Source organism: Anomaloglossus baeobatrachus (genome assembly GCF_048569485.1).
Source record: "Anomaloglossus baeobatrachus isolate aAnoBae1 chromosome 5 unlocalized genomic scaffold, aAnoBae1.hap1 SUPER_5_unloc_8, whole genome shotgun sequence".
In the NCBI taxonomy this organism is placed as follows: Eukaryota; Metazoa; Chordata; class Amphibia; order Anura; family Aromobatidae; genus Anomaloglossus; species Anomaloglossus baeobatrachus.
The window spans coordinates 570,248-597,797 of NW_027441812.1; the positions used below are offsets into that span (position 1 = coordinate 570,248).

Consider the following 27,550-nt stretch of genomic DNA (forward strand, 5'->3'; position numbering starts at 1 on the left):
GAACGGACGCGTTGAGGGAGAGCTCCGTAGATCCTGACCATAAAATCCTTAATATACCCCATTGTTGGGGGCTACAACTTATCCCCAGAAAACCCTGGTGGGAGGCAGGAGCAAGCTATGAGGATGGTTGCGCGGATTTCCCACCTGGAAGCGGAGGATAGGAGCTGAGCCTGGGACTGAGCAGCGTGTTTTGGGAGCGACAGCCATCTTACCCCTGCCTGAAGATAGTGGAGAGGCAAGAAGACAGAGCTAGCCTGACGGGGTTGCGTTGGTGGCTTGGCCTGCTGAAGAGGCGCGAGCTGCGGACAGTAGCTGCGGGGACTGAGCAGAGGACAGGTGTGCTGGGAGGAAGCGTCACTGGAGTTGCAGCGATGCTGGTGTGGTGAGTGCTCCGCTGGGTCCTACTGCCTTCCGACACATCCTGGCTCACCTGCAGCAGGCACAGTCCAGAGCAAGCAGCGGTGAGAGGGGGAGACAGGGGGCCTCTGCCAATAATCCAGACCTGTGGGAACTGCAACAGGAGGAAGATGAGACCCCTCAAGAGTGTGATAAAGGTCGCACAAGATGCCGCTGCGGGCAGTAGAGTGGCGGGAAAGGCTGTCAGAGCTGCAGCACAAAGAGGCTGCAGGTCGTCTGGCACAATATGCTCTGCAGAGATCCCTGGGGACGGGAGGGGGTCCCCAGAAGAGTACGGGGTCACCACAAGCCCAGCAGCAGAGACCAAAAAGGAGTGCAAAGAAGTTGCAGGACTTGCATAGAGAGAAAAATGATGTGGAGGGGAGTGATGAGGACGCATCCTGGCCATCCCTCTCACTTCTGGAAGAAGGGATCCAGCAGATACCCTTGTGATTGGAGCCTGCGACTAACGGACCCCAGAGACAGTGGATAATACAGCAAAATCCAGTGGAGACAGACCCGCAGGTGTAGGCTCCTGGTCAGAATAGGGAGACCCCACAGTCACAGCATCAGGAGGGACACTTGTCACAAGCAGCTTGTCAGGACACTGTACTGCATCGCTCTACATTGTAGAATATTGAGGCTACTCGGTGGCTTCATGGCAGCCATTGAAGTCTGTAATCATTCCCTCAATAATCTCACCTATCAAATGGGCTGCATTAAGCCAGAATTGTCAAGCGTGAGACATGATATGAGACAGCAGACAAAGCGGACTACGGCCTTGGAGGAAAAAGTGAGTGAAATGGACGTTGTTCTGTGGCCAATGAGCAAAGATGTGCAGGTGCATGGGAGAGTTATAGATATCATCTGGGCAAAACAAGACGACTTGGAGAACCACCTGTGCAGAAACAATATCTGTATGGTGGGGGTGTCAGAGAGGGTGGAGGGCACCAAGCCAGCAGAATTTTTTGAAGATTGGATTATAACGACCTTTGGGAAATATGTTCTGACTCAGTTATTTCCCATTGAACATGCCCTTAGGGTCCCTACCAGACCCTTACCCCCGGGGGTCTGGTAGAGTGCTTATGAAAATTCTGCACTACAGAGACATAATCTTGAGAACAGCTAGGGACATCCCGAAGTTGGCTGTGGATGGATGTAGTATCGCTTTTCCCAGACTACTCTGTGGAAATCGAGAAGAAATGGGCACAATTCATGAACATTAAACGCAGATTACGTCAGTTGGAGATACCTTACTCCATGCTCTATCCTGCGATACTATGATTAGCAGCATTGAACACTACACATTTCATTGCATCCCCAAAAGACGCTCTTGGCTGACAGGATAAGAATTAGTCTAGTATCCGGATTATGGGGGCACAACGAAGTCCTTCTATGGGCTGAAGCAGGTTCATGACAAACTGCCTGTATGGATTTCGTGCCCCCGTTTTCCTTTTTTCCTCCGGTTCTCCTTTTCCTCCATCAGAAACGAAAACAACACACAAATTATTGCACCAGTAGACCATGCCCCACAAAGATATAAGTCACAAAATATATATTAATCTTCAATGCCCTGCCCATAACAGAGACCAATCCAATGTTAGCAACCAAATATGCCACAGCAGTACGCAAGTCACCCCACTCCAATAAATTTATCATCCAGATACGAGAAGAAGGACCTGGTCTCCCACGCTATCTTGCAGCAGTGCCGAAGAGGGAAGACCCGGAGTATCCAACCACGCCCCCAAATCTTATAAAACTTCTTTAATGTGTTTCTTTTAAGGTATACTCCCCTCTCCAGCTAAAGTATAGTGTTTACTCTTGTCCTGAGATCCCCAATAGTCACCTACATTTCTAGTCAGGTCCTATACAGTCTCCTCAACTGTCACCTAGCAGGAACCTGAGACCCTGATAAAACCCTGTAGATGCCCTGGCTACTGCATTGGCAGGTGGGAGATGCTAGCCCCACCACTGCACTATTACTACACAAGGAAAGGTAAGACAAACAGGGGAAAGCAGCATAAAAAAAGATAAAGTCCGACTTCAGAAACACTGCTAGACAGGACCTTTCACCAAGGCGACCAGAGAACAATTGGATTTGTATCTTCAGCAAGGACTGCTGGGAAAACACAACTACTTATAACTGAAAGCGCTTGACTAAAAAGCAGTTGCAACTCAAATGCTCTGCTGGGAGTTGCTGGCAATAAAACTGAGATTACCTCTTTAAGTACCAAAGGAAACATGAAACTATGTTTAAATATAAAGCCTAAGATAGTAATGAGTGACTCTAGTCCTGAAACTGTCACTAGTCTTCAAAGATAAAGAGAAGACCTTGACCAGTCCACGCTTCATCACCGCCACAGTACCACCAAACCAAAAATGGAAACAGAGTCTTATTCCATGATTCAAAGCTGTCGTATTTATACAGAGCTGCCTGCCTTGAACAATATTTTTTTCAAAATAAATGCTTTGCCATTCCTGGGATAGACACTGACCTGCATGAGAGAGCCGCTTCAAGTCTAAATGGCTGGGACTAGCAGTAGTAAGTCTAGCTGGCGTATCTCCAGCTCAATTACAAATTCAACTATGAAATTTTCAAATAGACTGTCCACCACTGGAGCAGAAAATTGGCTCCTGTGTGGGAACTGCTAAAACAGGCAGTCAAAGAATCGATGCCCTGCTGAAAGCGCAGAGTTGACTCCTAAAGAGCATGGGCATCTTTTGTCAACGTCACCCCCTTGAAAATGAACAGGTGCCAGCTGAAAACACATTATAAGTACAAAAATACAGAGTGCAGTTGTATGTGTTCTTGTAGTTATAATGTGTTTTCAGCTGGCACCTGTTTGATGTTCGGATCAGTTCTTTTATATAATTGTAGTAGCATTCGCCCTGCACCAGACTGTCCACACTTTTAATAAAATTATATACAGTACAGACCAAAAGTTTGAACACACCTTCTCATCTCTAGAACAACTGTTAAGAGGAGACTGTGCAGCAGGACATCATGGTAAAATAGCTGCTAGGAAACCACTGCTAAGGACAGGCAACAAGCAGAAGAGACTTGATTGGGCTAAAGAACACAAGGAATGGACATTAGACCAGTGGAAATCCGTGCTTTGGTCTGTTGAGTCCAAATTTGAGATCTTTGGATCCAACCACCGTGTCTTTGTAGAAAAGGTGAACGGATGGACTCTACATGGCTGGTTTCCACTGCGAAGCATGGAGGAGGAGGTGTGATGGTGTGGGGGTGCTTTGCTGGTGACACTGTTTGGGATTTATTCAAAATTGAAGGCATACTAAACCAGCATGGCTACCACAGCATCTTGCAGCGGCGTGCTATTCCATCTGGTTTGCGTTTAGTTGGACCATCATTTATTTTTCAACAGGACAATGACCCCTGTGTAAGAGCTATTTGACTAAGAAGGAGAGTGATGGGGTGCTACGCCAGATGACCTGGTCTCCACAGTCACCAGACCTGAACCCAATCGAGATGGTTTGGGGTGAGCTGGACCGCAGAGTGAAAGCAAAAGGGCCAACAAGTGCTAAGCATCTCTGGGAACTCCTTCAAGACTGTTGGAAAACCATTTCCGGTGACTACCTCTGGAAGCTCATCAAGAGAATGCCAAGAGTGTGCAAAGCAGTAATCAAAGCAAAAGGTGGCTACTTTGAAGAAGCTAGAATATAAGACATATTTTAAGCTGTTTCACACTTTTTAAGTATTTCATTCCACAGTTTTAATTCATAGTTTTGATGCCTTCAATGTGAATCTACAATTTTCAGAGTCCTGAAAATAAAGAAAACTCTTTGAATGAGAAGGTGTGTCTAAACTTTTGGTCTGTATTGTATATATATGAGATTTTATAGTTATGTGTTTTCAGCTGGCTCCTGTTCACACCTGTTTGATTAGCGGGTCAGTTTTTTATATAATCTGATTCCAGTGTTTCTTAGATTTGTACTTTATCTTAGTTGTATGTGAGACTGATTTTGTTTTGCATTTATTTAACCCCTTCAGCCCCGGGGCACTTTCCATTTTTGCGTTTTTGTTTTTTGCTCCCCTTCCGAGAGCCGTAACTTTTTTATTTTTCCATCAATCTTGCCATATGAGGGCTTGTTTTTTGTGGGACAAGTTGTACTTTTAAATGAAACCATAAGTTCTACCATATGGTGTACTGGAAAACAGCAAAAAAATTCCAAGTACAGAAAAAATGCAAAAAAAGTGTGATGGCACAATAGTTTTTGGGATGTTTTATTCACGGTGTTCACTATATGGTAAAACTGATGTGTGGGTATGATGCCTGAGGTCGGTGCGAGTTTGTAGACACCAAACATGTATAGGTTTACTTGTATCTAAGGGGTTAAAATAAATTCACAAGCTTGTCCAATAAAAGTGGCGTACGTTTTGCGCCATTTTCCGAAACCAGTAGAGTTCTCATTTTTGGGATCTATGGCTCAGTGATGGCTTATTTTTTGCATCTCGAGTTGACGTTTCTAATGGTACCATTTTTGCGCAGATGCTATGTTTTGATCGCCTGGTATTGCATTTTGTGTAAAACTTGTGGCGACCAAAAAACGTAATTTTGGCGTTTGGAATTTTTTTGCCACTACGCCGTTTACCAATCAGATTAATTGATTTTATATTTTGATAGATTGGGAATTTCTGAACGCGGCGATACCAAATATGTGTATATTTATTTATTTTTTAACCCTTTAATTTTCAATGGTGGAAAGGGGGGTGATTTAAACTTTTAGGTTTTTGTTTTTTGGGGTTTTTTTTGAAACTTTTTTTTTTACTTTTTTTTTTTATTTTACTAGTTCCCCTAGGGGGCTATAGCAATCAGCAATCCGATCGCTCTTATCTATCTGCTGATCACAGCTATACAGCTGTAAACAGCAGATACAGTCACTTCCTGTTTCACTCTGCTCAGGGCGGAGGGAAAACGAAAGTGAAACGTCATAGCTGCAGGCGTCATCACATGACCCTGTGCAACGATAGCAACCACCGAAAATCACATTATCACTCACGTGACTTCCGGTGGGGGCGGCGGTAAGTGAAAATCTTCACCGCGCGTATATACATCTCGCTGCCAGACTTTGGCAGCGAGATGTAAGGGGTTAATTTTACGGGTGGAATGCGATTCCACTCGTAACATGCAGGTTGAAAACAGCTGATATGTGTGCCGATCAACGCCGCCTGCCCGCGGCAGGGGGCGGGGCTTACTGGGACACGCTCCATGACTGATATATCCGTCCATGGTCGTGAAGGGGATAAAGAAAAAAGCAAAACTTTCACCAAAAATTTGAATTAGAAGTGATCAAACATTGCATTTGGAAGCTCTTTAAATAAATAGTGATACCTCAACATGCAGTCAATAAATAGCATTTACCGTGTTCTACTTTAGTCTAAATTACTATTTTGACTCTACAGAAGCCATATCTCTTTATAATGAAGAGTCTTTGAGCTCCGACCATTGTGGAACCCTCCATTTTTCCACTGACGGAAAAGCAGTTTAGTATAATTTTGGCCTACAAAACATTATTTGATGGTTTATATATGGGAGGAAAAATGAACAAAGAGGGTTAAATATCTTGGTCTACTGCTTGCGGCTCTGAGGTCTACTGTTAGATTGTAAACCGTTTTTGTTTTAGTAAATAATTACAATTTATATAACTTGTGATTTCTTTAGCTATGTTATACTCGCGGGTGCTAGCATGAGTCGACCAACCGGACCGCAGCACCAGCTCAACCAGGAGGGGATAGGATACTGACAGTCACTGCAGGATACATGTGTGACGCCCCTGCACTAGTCAGGGTGTCACAGGGAACTGCACTCCTGTCCTTATAGTGCAGAACACACCCTCTTTGGTTCCAGGTTCAACCCAGTGGTATTCCTACCAACTGCATTCAAACCTCCAATCCACACTCACACCAGTACAGGACAGACAGGCCAGTGGGTAGGTCTAGTTGGAGAGGGCTGCCCACTTTGAGGGTCAGCAAGACTGGTGGGAGGTGATGAGTCAGTCAGCTCCAGGAGAGCGAAGGGAGAGGAAGTGTAGTAGAAACTCTCAAAGGGAGAGGGAACCGGGGGTTGGAGCCCCAGGAGAAGTGAAGTAGTGGCCTCATAGTGTGAGGGGCCGAGGAGCGAAGCTCCTGAGAGGTCGGACTAGACTGGGACTCAGCACAGCAATACTATTGGGAGCGGATACCTGGACGTGCTCTCCTTCCCAAGCAGCAGTGGTGCACTGGGACTTTTGGTTCACTTGCAGCATGTGTGTGTAATGACTTTACAAAACATCATCCAGTACCACGATAACTGGCCTGAGTGAGTACATGGTCATCCCATGCTTCCAGCAAGTCTGCGCTCCCCTGCATTCCATCATCCAGAGTCCCGGGGCATACCCCTACCCGCGGAGGGTAACAACACCTTCCTGCCCCATTCCATCACGCTGGGTACTCCCAACGGCAGCGGCGGTACTGCCCGTTACCGCACACCGCAGGTGGCATCACGATCTATACTAATTGCCCTGTAAATATTCGTCCTCTTTTACATTTGAGCGTGGCCCCCAGGTCCGGAGACCCTCGAGCCACGGATAGTTACCCTTCCAGATCCGAGCGGTTCGAACCGCTGCAGGGGTGGCACACATGCGGCAGGTACTGTAGTTACAGCTGGTATCCATAGATAGATACAGCATGTCTGCCAGGCAGCGGATACTAGGGTACAGACAAGTGTTTGCACACACAGCATAACACTCAACAAATGGAAGTGGACCTGACGACTAGCAACACATCTCTAAGGATCGGCTGCATTGCCCAGGCACCTCCCATAGGAGGAGGATGCTTTAAATACCTAGTGTCTCTCGGCCATAGGTTGAGAACCACTTCCTGTGTAGTACACACTGACCTTTCAAGACTACATGCGCACACCCAAGAGCTCTGCGTGCTGTGCACAGGCCCTGTGAGATGACAGCAGGGACAGGGGACATTGAAGCCAACGTTGGGAGGCCGAGAGGGTAAATGTGCTAGATTCCCTGCCATGGAAAGGGTACAAGACAGTGCGTGGATGCCGGTGACGGTGTTACTCGCTACTTTATAAATGACTAGCTATAGTACCCAGCGTTGCCCGAGATAGTATCTGTCTCTGTCCCTCTCTTCCAGTCTCTGTCAGTCTCTCTCTGTATCTCTTTGTCTGTTTCTGTCTGTCTCTTTCCCTGTCTGTCTCTGTATGTTTTTGTCTGTCTCTCTCTCTGTCTCTTTCCCTGTCTGCCTCTTTCCCTGTCTGTCTGTCTCTGTCTGTGCCTATGTATGTCTGTCTGTCTGTCTGTCTCTCAGTCTGTTTCTCTGGCCATTGCTCCACAGAAACCATTATTACCTCACACATAAGCTTCTTATACTAAGAATGTCTTTTGTTCTTATAGCAACCAATCAGAGCTGCTATTAATGACCTTAAGTTCCCAGCTCCATTAACTTTAATGGAGGCAGGTTTTTTTGGAGAGTAACTATAAAGCGCGGGGTTAAATTTTCCCGTAAAAACATAGTCTATGACGTTCCCTGAGTCACATGAGGCAGCTGTGCAAAATGTTGTGATTGTAAATGTGACGGTGCGGATTCCTTTAGCGGACATACACACACACACACACACACACACATATATACATACACACACACACACATACATACATACATACATACATACCCTCAGATTTATATATTCGATATTAATTTGCATATATTTTTAAAAATTATTTTTTTTCTTGGCAGATGACTGTACCAGAACATTAGAGGCACAACTGACATCTTCAATTTTAAAATCCGATGACCTTCATATCACACATGATATAACTGAAGTGAATGCCACTATTCCAGATATACCATCATCTCTTCACAGCAAAGATCTATCATCTGATTCTATTAAACAAATTTTACCCTCTGATTCATCACAGACTATTAAGAAAAATAAATATCACAAAAGACGCATTAAAAATCGAAGTGCTCTTACAGGAAAGATGCTATTTTCATCTTCAGAATATCGAAAAATTCCTAAAAAAATTCACAATGGGGAGAAAAGATTTTCTTCAGAGTCTGTTAGTTGCCAGAGAACTCACACAGGGGAGATGCCTTTTTCGTGTTCAGAATGCGGGAAATCTTTTGCAAGTAAGTCAGGTCTTGTTATACATCAGAAAATTCACACAGGGGAGAAGCCATTTTCATGTTCAGAATGTGAGAGATGTTTTGCACATAAATCACATTTTGTTACACATCAGAGAACTCACATAGGGGAGAAGCTATATACCTGTTCAGAATGTGGGAAATGTTGTAAAAACAAATCAGAATTTACTACACATCAGAGAACTCACACAGGGGAGAAACCCTTTTCATGTTCAGAATGTGGGAAGTCTTTTACACGTAAGTCAAGTCTTTTTATACATCAGAGAACTCACACAGGGCGGAAGCCTTTTTTATGTACAGTATGTGGGATATGTTTTGCAGATAAATCACATCTGGTTACACATCAAAGATCTCACACAGGGCAGAAGCCATATTCATGTTCAGAATGTGGGAAATGTTTTAACCAAAAATCACATCTTCTTACACATCAGAGAACTCACACAGGGGAGAAGCCTTTTTCATGTTCAGAATGTGGAAAATGTTTTGCAGAGAAATCAAATCTTGCTAGACACCAAAGAATTCACACAGGGGAGAAGCCGTTTTCATGTTCAGAATGTGGGAAATGTTTTGCACAGAAATCAAATCTTGGTAAACACCAAAGAATTCACATTGGGGAGAATCCTTTTTCATGCTTGGAATGAAGAAAATATTTTACACACAAATGGGATCTTTTTAAACATAAAACTCACAAAGGTAGAAGCCATTGTCATACCTAGAACGTGGGAAATGTTTTACTTATAATTTATTGACCAAAAATTAAAATTCACACTGGGAGAAACTATAGATTTGACAAACTGAGGAAGAAAGAAAACACAAGGGACAGGCAAAGTAAAAGAAAGTACAAATGTATCTCAATAAATTAGAATATCCTTAAAAAGTTCATTTATTTCAGTAATTCAATTACAAAAAGGGAAACATTATATAGAGTCATTACACACAGAGGGATCTATTCCTATATGTTAGGCCTGAAACACACATCCGTGAAACACGTGCGTGTTTGGTCCGTTTCTGTATATACCGGAGACACAGCCAAACGTGCACCAATGTTATGCAATGTTTGAGGACACATGTGCGTTTTTCATTAAGGTCCGTGTGTGCGTGCTACATTTGTGTCTCCGTTTTGCACGGAAGCATGTCCGTTTTCAGCACGCAACACGCACGCACGGACCCAATGAAAGTCAATGGGTCTGTGCGTACGCCCGAGTGACACGGACGCATCTGTTTGCTCAGTGTACGTTTTGTGCTTTTTTTCATGTGATGTTGGTCATTTTCTTTATTTCTTTGTCGGTCTCTCTGTCTTGTCTGTCCCTCTCTCAGTCCGTAGGTCATTTCTCCCCCTCTCTCATACTTACCGTTCCCCGATCACTGCCGCGGCGCTGCACAGCTGTTATAAAAACTCCGGCGGCTTTTACTATTTTGAAAAAGCAGGCCACTATTAATCAATCTCATATTCCCTGCTTTGCCCGCCCACAGGCGCCTGTGATTGGTTGCAGTCACACACGCCCACCACGCTGAGTGACAGCTGTGTCACTGCACCCAATCACAGCAGCCGGTGGGCGTGTCTATACTGTGCAGTAAAATAAGTAATTAAAAACAACGGCGTGCGGTCCCCCACAATTTTAATACCAGCCAGATAAAGCCATACGGCTGAAGGCTGGTATTCTCAGAATGGGGAGCCCCACGTTATGGGGAGCCCCCCAGCCTAACAATATCAGTCAGCAGCTACCCAGAATTGCCGCATACAATAGATGCAACAGTTCTGGGACTGTACCCGGCTCTTCCCGATTTGCCCTGGTGCGTTGGCAATCGGGGTAATAAGGAGTTAATGGCAGCCCATAGCTGCCACTAAATCCTAGATTAATCATGTCAGGCGTCTCCCCGAGATACCTTCCATGATTAATCTGTAAGTTACAGTAAATAAACACACACACCAGAAAAAATCCTTTATTTGCAGTCAAAAACACTAACAAATATCCTCGTTCTCCACTTTTATTAAGCCCGAAAAAACCCTCTATGCCCGTCATAATCCACGGAGGTCCAGCGTCGCATCCAGCTCTGCTACATGGAGGTGACAGGAGCTGCAGAAGACACCGCCGCTCCTGTCAGCTCCACGAAGCTACTGAAGACAGCCGCGCGATCAGCTCAGCTGTCACTGAGGTAACTCGCGGCCACCGCTGGATCCTCCAACTGTGACAGCAACTCACCTGTTACTACATCGCTGTCACTCTGGCGACTTGCTGTCACAGTTGGAGGATCCAGCGGTGGCCGCGAGTTACCTCAGAGACAGCTGAGCTGATCGCGCGGCTGTCTTCAGTAGCTTCGTGGAGCTGACATGAGCGGCGGTGTCTTCTGCAGCTTTTGTCACCTCCATGTAGCAGAGCTGGATGCGACGCTGGACCTCCGTGGATTACGCCGGGCATGAAGGGTTTTTTCGGGCTTAATAAAGTGGAGAACGAGGGTATTTGTTAGTGCTTTTGATTGCAAATAAAGGATTTTTTCTGGTGTGTGTGTTTATTTACTGTAACTTACAGATTACTCATGGAAGGTATCTCGGGGAGACGCCTGACATGATTAATCTAGGATTTAGTGGCAGCTATGGGCTGCCATTAACTCCTTATTACACCGATTGCCAACGCACCAGGGCAAATCGGGAAGAGCCGGGTACAGTCCCAGAACTGTCACATATAATGTATGCGGCAATTCTGGGCGGCTGCTGACTGATATTGTTAGGCTGGGGGGCTCCCCATAACGTGGGGCTCCCCATCCTGAGAATACCAGCCTTCAGCCGTATGGCTTTATCTGGCTGGTATTAAAATTGGGGGGGAACCGCATGCCGTTTTTTTGAATTATTTATTTATTTTACTGCACAGTATAGACACGCCCTCCGGCTGCTGTGATTGGGGGCAGTGACACAGCTGTCACTCAGCGTGGTGGGCGTGTGTGACTGCAATCAATCACAGGCGCCTGTGGGCAGGTAAAGCAGGGAATACGAGATTGATTAATGAGCGGCCGGCTTTTTCAAAATAGTAAAAGCCGCCGGAGTTTTTATAACAGCTGTGCAGCACCGGTGATCGGGGAACGGTAAGTATGAGAGAGGGCTGCTCATTTCAGTCACTCAGGGGATTAGCGGTCACCGGTGAATCCTGCACGGGTGACCGCTAATCAGTACGCGGCACACAGACAGAGCCGCGGCATGACAATGAAGTCAGGTGAAGTTCACCCGAGTTGATTCTCATCGCGCAACTCTGTCTGCTGTCAGCCGAGATGTATCAATGACATTGTGCATCACACACACGGAACATTTCACACGGGCAACACACACACGTCAGTTATTTCACTTACGCACACACGGACATTCCACACGCACATAAGGCTAGCATACGGGATACACACGCAGGCCACACATACCATAAAAACGGACCTAAAAAACGGAAAACGGACCCGAAAAACGGCCCGTTTTACACGGACGTGGTTTTAACGGATGTGTGTTGGAGGCCTTATATAGAGTCATTACACACAGTGGGATCTATTCCTATATATTATATAGAGTCATTACACACATAGTGATCTATTCCTATATATTATATAGAGTCATTATACACAGTGGGATCTATTCCTATATATTATATAGAGTCAATATACACAGTGGGATCTATTCCTATATATTATATAGAGTCATTACACACAGAGGGATCTATTCCTATATATTATATAGAGTCATTACTCACAGAGGGATCTATTCCTATATATTATATAGAGTCATTATACACAGTGGGATCTATTCCTATATATTATATAGAGTCATTACTCACAGAGGGATCTATTCCTATATATTATATAGAGTCATTATACACAGTGGGATCTATTCCTATATATTATATAGAGTCAATATACACAGTGGGATCTATTCCTATATATTATATAGAGTCATTACACACAGAGGGATCTATTCCTATATATTATATAGAGTCATTACACACAGAGGGATCTATTCCTATATATTATATAGAGTCATTACACACAGAGGGTTCTATTTCAAGTGTTTATTTCTGTTAATATTGATGATTATGGCTTATAGCCACTAAAAGCCCAAAAGTCATTATCTCAGAAAATTAGTATATTTTATAAGACCAACTGAAAAAATGATCTTAAAGAAAGGGATGGATATCTGGATATTACATTATAAATGCTTTGTTATTTGCCATCTTGATTTGTTGGTCCCTCTTTTCTTCATTCTGTACCCCATTTCATTAATGAAAAAAAAACAAATAAAAAATTTTGGTTTATAAAAAAAAAAAAAATTTACACTCCGAAATGTTACTTAGTTATATAGGTTGAAAAAATACCTCGGTCCATCTAGTTCCACCTTCCTCCACCAATTATACATTTTGTCATTAAGTCATTTATAACCAGCAATGTTTTGTGTACTGAGGAAATCATCCAGCCCTGATTATAAAAGCTGTTATAGTATCTGCCATTACTACCTCTTGTGGTCGGCATTCCAGAGTCTGACTGCTCTAACTGTAAAGAACCCTTTCCTATTTAGCTGTCGGAATCGCTTTTCTTCCACTCACAGTGAATGCCCTCTGGTCCTTAGTATTGTCTTTGGAAAAAATAAGTCATGTGCCAGTCCTTTATATTGACCACACTTGGATTTATACATATCAATGAGATCTCCCCTGAGATGTTTTTTGTAAGCTAAACAAATCCAACTTTTTCAACCTGTCATCATATGGGAGGCCTTCCATTCCTTGTAGTAGTCTAGTTACCCGCTATTAAACTGACTATCTTCTTAATATCCTTTTTAAACACTGGACCCATATTCTAGATGTGGCCTTACAAGTGATTTATAGAGGGGTAACAATAAGTTGGAATCACAGGATCTAATCTCTTTTTATACACCCTAAAACCCTGCTTTAGCAGCTGCTGCTTGACATTGAGTGCTGCTGCTTTGCTTACATATAATCAGAATACCCAAGTCCTTCTCCTGTTCTGTAGCCCCAAGTTTATTTCCATTTAATGTATTTGTTGGCCTACTGAAAAGTCTGTACAGTAAATGCACTCAATACTTGGTCGGGGCTCTTTTCTCATGAATTACTGCATCAATATGGCATGGAGGCGATGAGCCTGTGGCGCTGCTGAGGTGTTATGGAAGCCCAGGTTGCTTTGATAGCAGCCTTCAGCTCATCTGCATTGTTGGGTCTGGTGTCTCTCATCTTCCTCTTGACAATACCCCATAGGTTCTCTATGGGGTTTAGGTCAGGCGAGTTTGCTGGCCAATCAAGCACAGTGATCTTGTGGCTATTAAACAAGGTATTATTACTTTTGGCAGTGTGGACAGATGCCAAGTCCTGCTGGAAAATGAAATTTTTGTCTCCAAAAAGCTTGTTGGCAGAGGGAAGCAACAAATGCTCTAAAATTTCCTGGTAGACGGCTGTGTTGACTTCAATCTTGAAAAAGCACAGTGGAGCTTCACCAGCAGATGACATGGCTCCCCAAACCATCACTGATTGTGGACACTTCACACTAGACCTCAAGCAGCTTGGATTGTGGCCTCTCTACTCTTCCTCCAGACTCTGGGACTTGTCTACTCTATTGGTCATGAGTGGCTTGACACAAGGAATGCGACAGTTGTAGCCCATGTCCTGGATACGTCTGTGTTTGTTGGCTCTTGAAGCACTGACTCCAGTAGCATCCACTCCTTGTGAATCTCCCCCATATTTTTGAATGGCCTTTTCTTAACAATCCTATCAGGGCTGCTTGCTTGCTTGCCGATTGCTTGTGCACCTTTTTCTACCACACTTTTTCCTTCCACTTAACTTGCTGTTCATATGCTTGGATATAGCACTCTGTGAACAGCCAGCTTCTTTAGTAATGATCTTTTGTGGCTTACCCACGTGTGTCAGTGACTGCCTTCTGAACATCTGTCAAGTCAGCAGTCTTCCCCATGATTGTGTAGCCTACTGAACCAGACTAAAGGACCATTTTAAATGCTTAGGAAGCCTTTGCAGGTGTTTTGTGGTAATTATTCTAATTTTGTGAGATAATGACTTTTGGGTTTCATTGTCTGTAAGGCATAATCATCAACATTAACAGAAATAAACACTTGAAATATGACTCTATAATATATAGGTTTCCCTTTTTGTATTGAATTACTGAAATAAATTTAACTTTTTCAGGATATTCTAATTTATTGAGATGCACTTATAAGTAAACAAGAAAGGGAAAACAAGTTAGAAGTTACACTAGAAATATAATATATTCAGTAATAGACGTCTGTTTTCTAAAAATCAAATAAACGATATTTCATGTGCATAGAACATTTCACATTATTATATATTTATATATTCACTATATGGATAAGAGTATTACAACCTCCCCCAAAATACTCAACATTCCTCCTCCTCCCTCTTCTCCTAACTCCCAATCTCAGCGATCTGCCATTGATTACAGTTACTTTCAGCGCACAATCTCCATGTCTGATCAATGTCTGTAACTTCTCTATACTACAATAATAATCATGTTCATATTACAAATTACTATTTCCATCTACAATCCATTCCTTCTTTGTGGGAACATCTCCTGTGTTCGAGCTTTTATAATCACTTTCTGCTAAGTTTTGTAGTTTTTTTCCTCATCATTGGGAGCTAACCACCTTCTCTATTCCCCAATACACATATTATAGGCTCTAAGGGGACCTTGATTTTAAATACTTTCTAAATTGTCCCAATAACCAGGTCTAGAGGGGCTTAAATATGGAAAAGAAGAAAGAATAGCGCTTTATGCAGATGACATATTGTTATTTTTTGCGAAGGCTGAGCGTTCACTACCATGTGCCCAAAATATAATTGAAGAGTTTGGGGACTATTTGGGTCTAAGGAAATTCTGCACTGATGCCTTTGAGTTATGATGCTGCTCGGACCTCCTCCACTTTATTTAATAATCCAGTGGTTCAGGAATTTAAATACCTGGGCATAAATGTCTCCACTAACCCAGCTGACTGTATAGTAGACCACTGCGCAACCAGCTCTGTCCTCACCTATTGTACCATCACCCATTCCCTGTAGACTGTGAGCCCTCGCGGGCAGGGTCCTCTCTCCTCCTATACCAGTCTGTCTTGTACTGTTAATGATTGTTGTACGTATACCCTCTTTCACTTGTAAAGCGCCATGGAATAAATGGCGCTATAATAATAAATAATAATAATAATAATAGCACTAAATCTTGCCTCCCTAATGTGTAGAATCAAGGCTAAAGTAGAGGCATGGTCGAAGCTCCCATTATCAGCTTTGGTTAGGACAAATCTGAATAAATCTGCCTCATGCCTAGTATGGTATATATATTACACAACTTCCCGATTTTGGATCCATAAATTCTGGTTCAGACGAATGCAGAACATTTTCAGAGACTTAGTTTGGAAAAAAGGGATCCTTAGAATTAAACTTGAAAAGTTACAGCTGCCTATAGACCAGGGAGGGTTAGCGTTACCGCACACTTGGAGCTACTTTCTAGCAGCCCAGTTACAACATCTTAGGGGCTGGGCAAGTGAGGGGGAGCAGGAGATTAGGGAGCCAGTAATTAAACTTCTACTGGGGAAGAGATTTCTCCTAGACCATCATGAAGCTTATCTTTTTAAGACCAAAGCAAGTGGCTTTCCCACTCTATACAACGTATGGCGTAATTGTAAAGAGTTACTGGGTGTAAAGGAATGTTCCAGACATACTCCTATATAGAATTACCCCCAAGCTGGGTGAACTAAAGCGATTGGAGGTTTTTGGAGAATGGGGGAGGGAGGGCTTGAGCTGGGTGTATCAGCTTTTTCAGATGGACAGTTCCGCTCATTTGAACAGCTGAAGCAGGACTTGGTCTGCCGAATGCTGATTTTTTTTTTTCAAGTTTTTACATTTGAGGCATGCCATAGAAATTCAGAGGCATACGATAGCCTTGTCTGTCTCACACACTGGGATCTTGGAAAGTGTATTACAGTCTAGTGCTACAAAGGGAATCTTCTCCTTATGGTATAATTCCTTTCTGAGGGGCATCTTTGGGTACCCCATGGGTAGCACAAAGATAGGGTGGGAGAGGGATATTTTTCTTATTATCGCAGATGAATGGGAAAGTATTCTAGACTCCATTAAAGCACTTTGCATTAATATGACCCAGAGAAGGTCGCAATTATTTCTGGTCCACCGGGTCTACAGAACTCCAAAAGCGTTATTTAAAATGAAACTTCGAACTGACGATATATGTCCAATGTGCAGGAGGGAGGACGCAGATTTGCTTCATATGTTCTGGTCGTGCTCCTATTTAACTGATCTCTGGGAAAAGATAAGCAACTTGATAGAGAAGTATTCAATGTCTATATACGCTTGTGCCCGAAATTGGGTATCTTGGGAGTAGTAGGTGAGGAGGGCGGCCCTGCTGCTACACAACTCGCAATATTGAAGGTTCTGTATCAGACCTGGAAAATGATTGCTACACACTGGTTGGCCGCTAACTTACCTGGGATGTCTGAAGATAATTGCCAGCCTAAATACCATTTTAGCCCCTTCATGACCGGCCGATTTTGCGCTTTCCTATTTCTTTTTTTTCTTCCGAGAGCTGCAACTTTTTTATTTTTCAGTCAATATTGAAACCATGAGTATTACCATATAATGTACTGGAAAACGGGCAAAAAATTCCAAATGCGGAAAAATTGCAAAAAAGTGCGATTGCACAATAGTTTTTGAGATATTTTATTCACTGTATTCACTATATGGTAAAACTGATGTGTGGGTGTGATGCCTCATGCCGGTGCGAATTCGTAGACATCAAACATGTAAAGGTTCACATTTATCTAAGGGGTTAAAAAAATCTGGTTTGTTTAAAAAAGTGGCGCATGTTTTGCTGCATTTTCCGCGACCCGTAGCTTTCTCATTTTATTGGGATTTATGCCTCAGTAACGGTTTATTTTTTTGCGTCTCGAGCTGACGTTTTTAATGGTACCATCTTTGCTACATTTTGATTGCCTGTTATTGCATTTTGCACAAAACTTATGGCGACCAAAAAAAATGTAATCTTGGCCTTTGCAATTTTTTTGCCGCTATGCTGTTTATCGATCAGATTAATTGTATTTTAGATTTTGATAGATCGGGCGTTTCTGAATGCAGCGATACCAAATGTGTGTAATATTTTTCATTTTTTTAACCTTTTAATTTTCAATGGGGTGAAAGGGGGGGGTGATTTGAACTTTTATATTTTATTTTTTTTAATTTTTAAAAACTTTTTTTTATTTATTTTACTCGTCCTGCTAGGGGACTATAAGGATCAGAAGTCTGATCGCTCATTTTTTTCTTCCGATCAGAGCAGCATCGCTCAGATCGGGAGAAATGCTCATCTTTTGTAACCTGCAATACTCGGCTGACTGGTTACAGGACCTCAGTCATGTGAGCTAAAGGGGTCATCACATGACCCTGGGCTACGATGACAACCATCGGATCCACGTGATCACGTCATGTGAATTCCGGTGGCGGCCGGTGAGTAAAGTTTTATGGCGACCGCAATTTAAATGGCGCCATCACATTTTGACAGCACCATTTAAGGGGCTAACAGGCACGGGCAGATCACGGATGTCAGCTGTACAAATCAGCTGAGATGTGCGTCAATCCCTGCTGGCTGCCTGCACTGTGACCGCTAGGACATAATTTTACTGCCCGCGGTCATTAAGGGGTTAATGGAGAAAAGAATATACATCAAAATAGGTGCCATTCCAAAGTTCGGTAAACAATGGTGTGAGTGGATTCGAATTCCTTCTGCGGTTTCTCATGAGCTGCCAGCGATTTCCTCTCTAATTGTTTGCTTTTATGATCTTGTATTTGATGTGAGTTGTATTCCAAAATTTGTCTCACCGGGGGTTTAGTTAAGGGGATACTGGGATGGGTGGGGGCAAATGGGGTGGGCTGTTTTTAGTTATATAAAGAATATTGTGAACCTTGATTTATATTGTATCTTGAGGATGCCCTGATCTGTAATGACTATATTGTGCGTAATACAAATTTGTTTGATGTAAAAAAAAAAATTGTCCCTATAACCTGACACCCAAAACATTTTTTTCCAATAAAGTCTGAGTACCTAAACTAATGTTTTTGTTTTCTTCTTCCTCCATTTCCTTTTTGCTGGAGCAGAGGTCGCCCAACCTGTTCCCTCATTATGGCAGTAAATGTCTTGGATACAATACTCTTATTACTGCAATTTCTCACTAACAAAGCTTTAACTGTTTGATAATTTTTCCAAAAGTATATCCATTACTCCTCTGTAAGGCCTGACATAATCTAAGCTTTAATTTTTGGCCTTTTTCTTTAGACAATACGAACTCCTTGTTCTTTTCCTTCCTATCCTCGGCTGTTTACTTCTCCACACGAGGTCCTTCATTACATTTTCTATGATTCTAAATACTTTTTGAAATCCAAATTTAGCTTTGAGCGCACAACAAAAATGATGGGAGGAAGTATCATATATTTTAATTAGATAATTCTATTTTTTAAAGACACATTACAATAAAATGCCCCCCCCCTCCCTCCACCCTCTACTTCTGTGGGACCCCTAGGTGCGGTGTCGGTGCAGCGGTGCATTACCTTCAGGGACTCCACGTGGATGGAACAGTCTGGTCACAGGTAGGGAATCTTCTATTTTGATTGTCGTGACGCCACTCTCAGAATTGCGGTCAGTGGGGACCGCCACTGCAGATTAAGGGATGCCTGGGGCTGATGGTGGGTGCAGTCAGTTGTAATAGCCTCCTGAGAGTGAGGCAAGCCCCAGGGCCCTGTGTAAGTGTGTAGAACCACAAGGCGCAGAATAACTCAACACAAGCAGAATGTCTTTCAGGGGTTTTACTCACTGAAGATGGCAGGGTGAGTAACCCGGGCGTAGCTGGGATGAACCAGGCTGGAACCAGGTGTCCTTCAGGCTGACTGATGAGGGTGGCTACCGACTCGCCTTCCTTAGCCCTTTGCATTTTGGGGTAAGCCCGACTTGCAGTCCCTATGGGGGTCACCCAGGGAAGTTGCTGCTCCCCTCGTTTCGGCCCGTTTGCTTGTAGCCTGGACCAGGACACTCCGGCTGCTTGCCTCCTGTGAACTATGGGCCCTAACTGTGGCGACGTGGCTGCGGACTCTGTAGTGTGGTCTTGGGGGTGTAAAGTGCCCCCTCATGCAGGTTTGGCAAAGAAAGGTGGATCTATCCCTGCACTGGGACCTGCTACCCGTTCGGGCCTGGTAACTCCCTGGCAGTCTCCTTACTTCCCACTACGTTGCTCTCTCTTTAGCTGTGTGTGGATTTCGGGTAGCACTACTAGGTGACCGTTCTCCCCCGTCGGTAGTCACTGCGCGGACACTGTTAGACTGCAACAGCTCCAGGGTCTGCTTCTGCTCTTCCTGAGCTGCACACTAAACCGGCTCACTCATGGGACCTGCACTGCTGCCCCTGTCAGAGCTCCACTTCCATGCTCCTCACTCCTCCCCACTCTGCTTCAGACTGCTCTCCTCCTTCTCCCTTTTGTGCCTGCCTACGCCACCTAGCAACCAGGCTCTCCACCACACCCCTCGAGTGGAGATGGAGGCTTCGCACCGGCTTCGCCCCCTCCTGGGATCCCCAGGGGTCTTCTCAAAGGTACATGTGTGAGACCTGATCACTATGCGCCTGTGTAGTCACACCTCGGTCAGCCTTCTGGATTACCTGTGTTGTACTGTCCCCAGCATGGGTGCAGTACTCAGTGGTGCCTGACCAGGTCAGAGGCGCCACATTCCCCCTTAGTTATCACCAGCACGTCCTCGGGCTGCAAGACAACATTTTAAAATGCATAAAACAGTAAAACATGGTAAAACATTTTAAAACCACCTGGTACCATACATCACCACCCTCCACCCACAAGTCCGTTAACCCACCCAAAACCCTCTCACGTTGGCCGCGCCTTCAGCCACTTCTGGCAGGATGTCGAGGCGGCTTTCATGGTCTGGTGGTTTCAGGGTATACCTGGCATGGTGGAGCCGCGCCTTCAGCCCCTTCTGGCAGGATGTAGAGGCGGCCTCCACAGTTGGTGCTGACCAGGTACCCTCTTTGTGGTGGAGAGCCAGGCCCCATAAACAGGCGTGCTCCCTGGTTGCAGGCGAGCCAGGCCCCTAAACAGGCTGGCTCTGGTGGTGGTACCTCTGGGGTAACTATTTACACTGCGAGAGTTTGTGGCTATAGCCAGTTCATAGCCTTAAGGTTCATGGGTTTCTCACATTAGTTCATGTGGGCACATTTCTTAAACATGTAAACGTTGCAAACTGGTCAAAACTTTAACTTGCTGTACTTTACTTTACTTGCTTTATACAGATTCCTCCTCACCAGGGCTTGGGCCTGTAGGGCTGCGGCACCTGTTGCTTTCTCCATCTCTGTCATCAATGGGTTCCTTATCTTTTCTTTCCTCTTCCTCTGTGTCTGTTTCTTTTTCTGTGTCTGTTTCTTTTGCAGGATTACTGTAGGGATTTCTGGTACATGGCGTAACGTCGAGTGCATACCATCCTCTTTCTCCTTGGTGCATTGTAAATTCCACTGTATCTCCCATCTGTAAGTTTCTTCCTGGATGTCCTCTAGGCAAATGGGCTCTAACATCCCTTCTGTTTACAAAGATGCCTTCTTTCATACCAGGTGCAACTATGAAACCATATCCACTCTTCAAGCTGAAGTCTTCCACAACTCCTCGACAAAGTGGGCCTCTGACCTGCGATTTGGCTCTTCTCAAGGACCGCTTTTCCTCTAAGTCTCTGGCCGTGACTTCATCTTTTCTATCCGGAGATTGCTGTGCAGGGGAAAACTTTGTTCTGCTGCGGCGCCGTGTCTTGCGGGCTGGATTCTGCTGGGTTGCTACTTCACTGCTTGCAGGCTCCCAGGTGAGGTTTCTGGACAAATCTTCCTCTTCATCCCAGCGGGAGTATGGCAACATCTCTGGCTCTGGGCATGGATCCACTGCTGATGGTTCTGGGGTCAGCTTCTCAGCTTCCTGGCCTCTCCTCCCCCTTAGTTCTTCTGAGCACTCCTGTTGTGGCAGCGCTGGGGATGAGTGTTCATCAGCCGGCCAGGGCGGTGGACTTTTTGGCGTGGACGTTGCAGAAGTCTTCTTGTGGGTATGCGGAGGGAGCAGATACCGGTCCACCATCTCCTGTGGGAACTGGGCCTCTAGGTCAGCCTTCAGCTTCCAGTATTCGGGGTCCTCTCCCAGCGTAGACTTCCTAGCAGGGACTTCCTTGGACTGGGGAGCGGTGTCTGCTCTGGCCTTGCAGGCCGGGGTAAACGGTGGTACAATCTTGTCTTGGCGGGCCGCGCCTGGCATGGCGGCGGCCTGGTCTTGGCGGGCCGAGCCTGGCATGGCGGCGGCCTGGATCAGCGTCGCTGTCGCAGTCTCAATCAGGGTCGCAGCTGGAGTCTTAGCGGGCATCGCTACTGTGGCCGGTTCTTGGCGGGCCGGGCAGGGCATCGCTGCGGCGGCCTGGATTGGCGTCGCAGCTGCGATGGGATCTGTGCAGGCTGGGCTGGGCGTCGCTGCAGCGATCTGGGCTTGGCGGGCCGCACCTGACATGGCTGCGGCCTGGTTCAGCACCTCACTTGCGGCGCGGACGAACGTCGCTGCTGCGGTGGGGTCTTGGCGGGCCGGGCCTAGCATGGCGGCGGCCTGGGTCAGCGTCACACCTGCGGCGTGGAGGAGGGTCGCGGTAGCAGCCGGATCTTTGCGGGCCGGGCAGGGCATCGCTGCGGCGGCCTGGGCTTGGCGGGCCGCACCTGGCGTGGCTGCGGCCTGGTTCAGCGTCGCCGCGCCGGGCGCCTCTTCAGGGACCGCGGGCGTGGCAGCAGGGGTCGGGGCACTCGCGCTGGCAGGGGCAACACTGGACTCACCCATCGGTGGCACCATCGGGGTCTGAGTCGTCGCCGCTCGGTCTGGCACTCGTCGCGTGGCTCTCCCCTCGTAGGCCTGAACCGCCGCAGCCATCTCCAGAAGCTCCGTGCATCCCTCTCTGATCTGCTGCACGATCCTCGCCTCCAGTCGGTCACTGAACTGGGCAAGCTCTTGATACCACCAGGCAGCGGAGCCTGGCTCTGGGTCTCTGCATCCAGACGCCATTTCCTCTGCGTCTCCTTCTTTTAACAGCAGGCTTCTGGCTCCCTTTCTGTCCCGACGTCTCTGAACGCCTCCGCTCTCATCACTTGCGAGGTCAGGACTCTGCAGGGGATCTCTGGGTAGCCACACCTCTTCGTGGGCGGTAACTTCTCCCAGCGCGGGCTGCTGTTGTTTTTCAGCGCGCTTTTCATGGTGGCAATATGGCGGCGCTTCCAATTTTTCAAGCGGACCGCCCAGGCACATGGTCACCTGTCTAAACAGGTCTAGTCCTTATCCTGTTCGTGACGCCAGATCTGTGGGACCCCTAGGTGCGGTGCCGGTGCAGCGGTGCATTACCTTCAGGGACTCCACGTGGATGGAACAGTCTGGTCACAGGTAGGGAATCTTCTATTTTGATTGTCGTGACGCCACTCTCAGAATTGCGGTCAGTGGGGACCGCCACTGCAGATTAAGGGATGCCTGGGGCTGATGGTGGGTGCAGTCAGTTGTAATAGCCTCCTGAGAGTGAGGCAAGCCCCAGGGCCCTGTGTAAGTGTGTAGAACCACAAGGCGCAGAATAACTCAACACAAGCAGAATGTCTTTGAGGGGTTTTACTCACTGAAGATGGCAGGGTGAGTAACCCGGGCGTAGCTGGGATGAACCAGGCTGGAACCAGGTGTCCTTCAGGCTGACTGATGAGGGTGGCTACCGACTCGCCTTCCTTAGCCCTTTGCGTTTTGGGGTAACCCCGACTTGCAGTCCCTATGGGGGTCACCCAGGGAAGTTGCTGCTCCCCTCGTTTCGGCCCGTTTGCTTGTAGCCTGGACCAGGACACTCCGGCTGCTTGCCTCCTGTGAACTATGGGCCCTAACTGTGGCGACGTGGCTGCGGACTCTGTAGTGTGGTCTTGGGGGTGTAAAGTGCCCCCTCATGCAGGTTTGGCAAAGAAAGGTGGATCTATCCCTGCACTGGGACCTGCTACCCGTTCGGGCCTGGTAACTCCCTGGCAGTCTCCTTACTTCCCACTACGTTGCTCTCTCTTTAGCTGTGTGTGGATTTCGGGTAGCACTACTAGGTGACCGTTCTCCCCCGTCGGTAGTCACTGCGCGGACGCTGTTAGACTGCAACAGCTCCAGGGTCTGCTTCTGCTCTTCCTGAGCTGCACTCTAAACCGGCTCACTCATGGGACCTGCACTGCTGCCCCTGTCAGAGCTCCACTTCCATGCTCCTCACTCCTCCCCACTCTGCTTCAGACTGCTCTCCTCCTTCTCCCTTTTGTGCCTGCCTACGCCACCTAGCAACCAGGCTCTCCACCACACCCCTCGAGTGGAGATGGAGGCTTCGCACCGGCTTCGCCCCCTCCTGGGATCCCCAGGGGTCCTCTCAAAGGTACATGTGTGAGACCTGATCACTATGCGCCTGTGTAGTCACACTTCGGTCAGCCTTCTGGATTACCTGTGTTGTACTGTCCCCAGCATGGGTGCAGTACTCAGTGGTGCCTGACCAGGTCAGAGGCGCCACATTTCCACCTTTTCCCAATCCGGAATGCTGGGGTAAGATTATCTATACAGAGACGTCATGTACAGAAATATTAGGGCTACAGCGACATCACATATGTTATACAGAAGAATAGCGCTGTCTCCATAGCTCTTTATACAGTGACTTATAGATCAGACAAGCTCCTCATATTTCGGCAGTTTCTATGTTACTCAGATTCTTTTTATATGAATAAGATCAGTGAGTCTCATTATACCGAGAAGCTCCAGGGACAAAGACCCCGCCTCATACTGACACGCTGGAAGCCCGAAGTCTCCAGCCCCGGGACCCAGATTCTCTCTCATTTTTGGCTCCAGCGTTTCTTTAGAATAAATCCCCTTCTCATACCGTCCTGTAGTAATGACTTTGTTAATCACGTTTTGTCGGAGTCGTATGAATCCATCTAAATGTTATCACTTTATGTGTAAGAAACAATAATCGTCCTACCGCAGTTTTCCCGCGTGTGTCCAGTGTCCGTTCTTCTATATTCCCTTATATAAAACCTTGTTGTCTCCGAACAATCCTGATTTTACTTTACTCTAAAAAAGTATTAATAATCTGCACCATGTGTATAAGATCAGCAGCTTTTGTAAAGCATTTCCTTTGTATTTTAGGGAAAAAATAAAGAAATATTTAATATAAACACACACACGTGGTCAAAATTGTTGGTACCCATCGTTTAATGAAAGAAAAACCCACAATGGTCACAGAAATAACTTGAATCTGACAAAAGTAATAATAAAAAAAATCTATGAAAATGAACAAATGACAGTCAGACATCGCTGCTTTTCGCTTCCACAGAATTTAAAAAAAAAAAAAAAAAAAACAAACTTATGAAATCGGCCTGGACAGAAATGGTGATTCCTCCTTAACTTGATATTTGGTTGTACAACCTTGTGAGGCAATTACTGCAATCAAACGATTCCTGTAACTGTCAATAAGACTTCTGCGCATCTCAACAGGTATTTTAGTGACTCCTCAAGAGAAAACTGCTCCAGTTGTCTTGTGTTTGAAGGTCGCCTTTTCCAGATGGCATGTTCCAGCTCTTTCCAAAGATGCTCAATAGGATTTAGGTCAGGGCTCATAGAGGCCACTTCAGAACAGTCCAATGTTTTCCCCTTAGCCATTCTTGGGTGTTTTTAGCTGTGTGTTTTGGGTCATTATCCTGTTGCAAGACCCATGACCTGCGCCTGAGACCAAGCTTTCTGACACTGGCCAGCACATTTCTCTCTAGAATCCCTTGAAAGTCTTGAGATTTCATTGAACTCTGCACAGATTCAAGACACCCAGTGCCAGATGCAGCAAAGTAGCCCCAGAACATTAGTGAGCCTCCTCCATGTTTCACGGTAGGGACAATGTAGTTTTTCTTGATATGCTTCATTTTTCCGTCTGTGAACATAGAGCTGATGTGTCTTGCCAAAAAGTTCAATTTTTGTCTCACATTTTTCCAGAAGCTTTGTGGCTTGTCAACATGTAGTTTGACAAATTCCAGTGTGGCTTTTTTATGATTTTTTTTTTTTTTGAACAATGGTGTCTTCCTTGGTCATCTATGATGAGGTGCACTTTGGCTCAAGTAATGACGGATGGTGCGATCTGACACTGATGTTCCTTGAGCTTGAAGTTCACCATTATTCTCTTTAAAAGTTTTTATGGGCTCTTTTGTTGCTATTTGTATTATTTGTCTCTTAGATTTGTCATCAATTTTCATCCTGCGGCCACGTCCAGGGAGGTTGTCTACAGTCCCATGGATCTAAAATGTATGAATAATATGTGCAACTGTAGTCACAGGAACATCAAGCTGCTTGGAGATGGTCTTTTAACCTTTACCTTTAACATGCTTGTCTATAATTTTCTTTCTAATCTCCTGAGACAACTTTTTCCTTTTCTTCCTCTGGTCCATGTTGAGTTTGGTACACACCATGTGTCATCAAACAGTACAGTGAGTATCTGTAGGCCATTATACAGATGCACTGACTGATTACAACATTGTAGACACCTGTGATGCTAATTAGTGGACACACCTTGATTTAACATGTCCCTTTCGTCACATTATTTTCAGGGGTACCATCATTTCTGTCCAGGCCTGTTTCATGAGTGTTATTTTTTTAAATTCTGTGGAAGCAGAAAAGCAGCAATGTCTGACTTTTATTTGTTCATTTTCATAGATTTTTTTATTATTATTTTTGTCAGATTCAAGTTATGTCTGTGACCATTAAAAGTTTTTCTTTAATTAAATGAGGGGAACCAACCAACAATTTTGACCACATATGTATATGTGTGTATGTGTGCGTATGTGTGTGTATATATGTATGTATATATATATAAATATAAAATCTTCATCTTTTACTTTTTAAAATGAACAAAAATGGACAGTTGGCCGATGCAAAAGCTTGGTACCCCGCATGGTTAGTACCTAATAGCACTCCCTTTAGCAAGTGTCACAGCTTGTAAACGCTTTATCATCCATTCTTCTTTGGAAACGTCTTCCTGGTTTGTGAGATTCCTGGCTTGTCCTGCATGCACTGCTCTTCCTTAGAGACGTCTTCCAGTTCTGTGAGATTCCTGGCTCGTCCTGCATGCACTGCTCTTCCTTGGAGACGTCTTCCAGTTCTGTGAGATTCCTGGCTCGTCCTGCATGCACTGCTCTTCCTTGGAGACGTCTTCCAGTTCTGTGAGATTCCTGGCTCATCTTGCATGCACTGCTCTTGCTTGGAAGCGTCTTCCAGTTCTGTGACATTCCTGGCTCGTCTTGCATGCACTTCCCTTCTTTCTAGTCACAGATTTTCAATGATGTTCCGATCAGGGGACTGTGAGGCCATTGTAAAACCTTCACATTGCGCCTTTTGAGGTAGTTTATTGTGGATGTGTGTTTAGGAACATTATCCGTTTGTAGAAGCCATCCTCTTTTCTCCTCTTTTTCAACTTTAGCTTTTTACAGATGGTGTTATATTTGCATCAAGAATTTGTTACATTTAATTGACTCCATTCTTCCTACCCAATGTCTCAAGTGGATGAGCTGATCGAGAAGCTGGGTAATGCTCTATACACAACAACACTTGACTTAACTAAAGGATACTGGCCAATATCGTTCACAGAAAGTGCCAAGGAAAAATAGCTTTTTCTGCATCCACTGGTCACTATTAATACACCCGGAGGCCTTTTGGCTTATATGGGGCGCCAGCAATGTTTCAACGAATGATGGTCAGGATACTCAGAGGCCATACTCAGTATGCTCCAGCCTATCTTGATGATAATATACAGTGGGGGTTGGGAGTCTCACCTTAGCAAAATACAAGCTGTGGTGAACTCACAGACAGGCAGGGCTAAGAGTGAACCCCAA

The 27,550-nt window shown here is 45.3% G+C and overlaps 1 protein-coding gene across 1 annotated transcript in view; it reads left to right on the plus strand.

Annotated features, from left to right (window-relative positions):
* The window catches only part of LOC142259329 (uncharacterized), a gene marked incomplete at its 5' end in the record, with an annotated part of 130,824 nt that overhangs the window by 40,746 nt on the left and 62,528 nt on the right, over nucleotides 1-27,550 (plus strand). Inside the window, 1 exon segment of the mRNA XM_075331796.1 lies at nucleotides 8,153-9,253. Within this exon segment, the coding sequence (XP_075187911.1) occupies nucleotides 8,153-9,253 (1,101 nt within the window).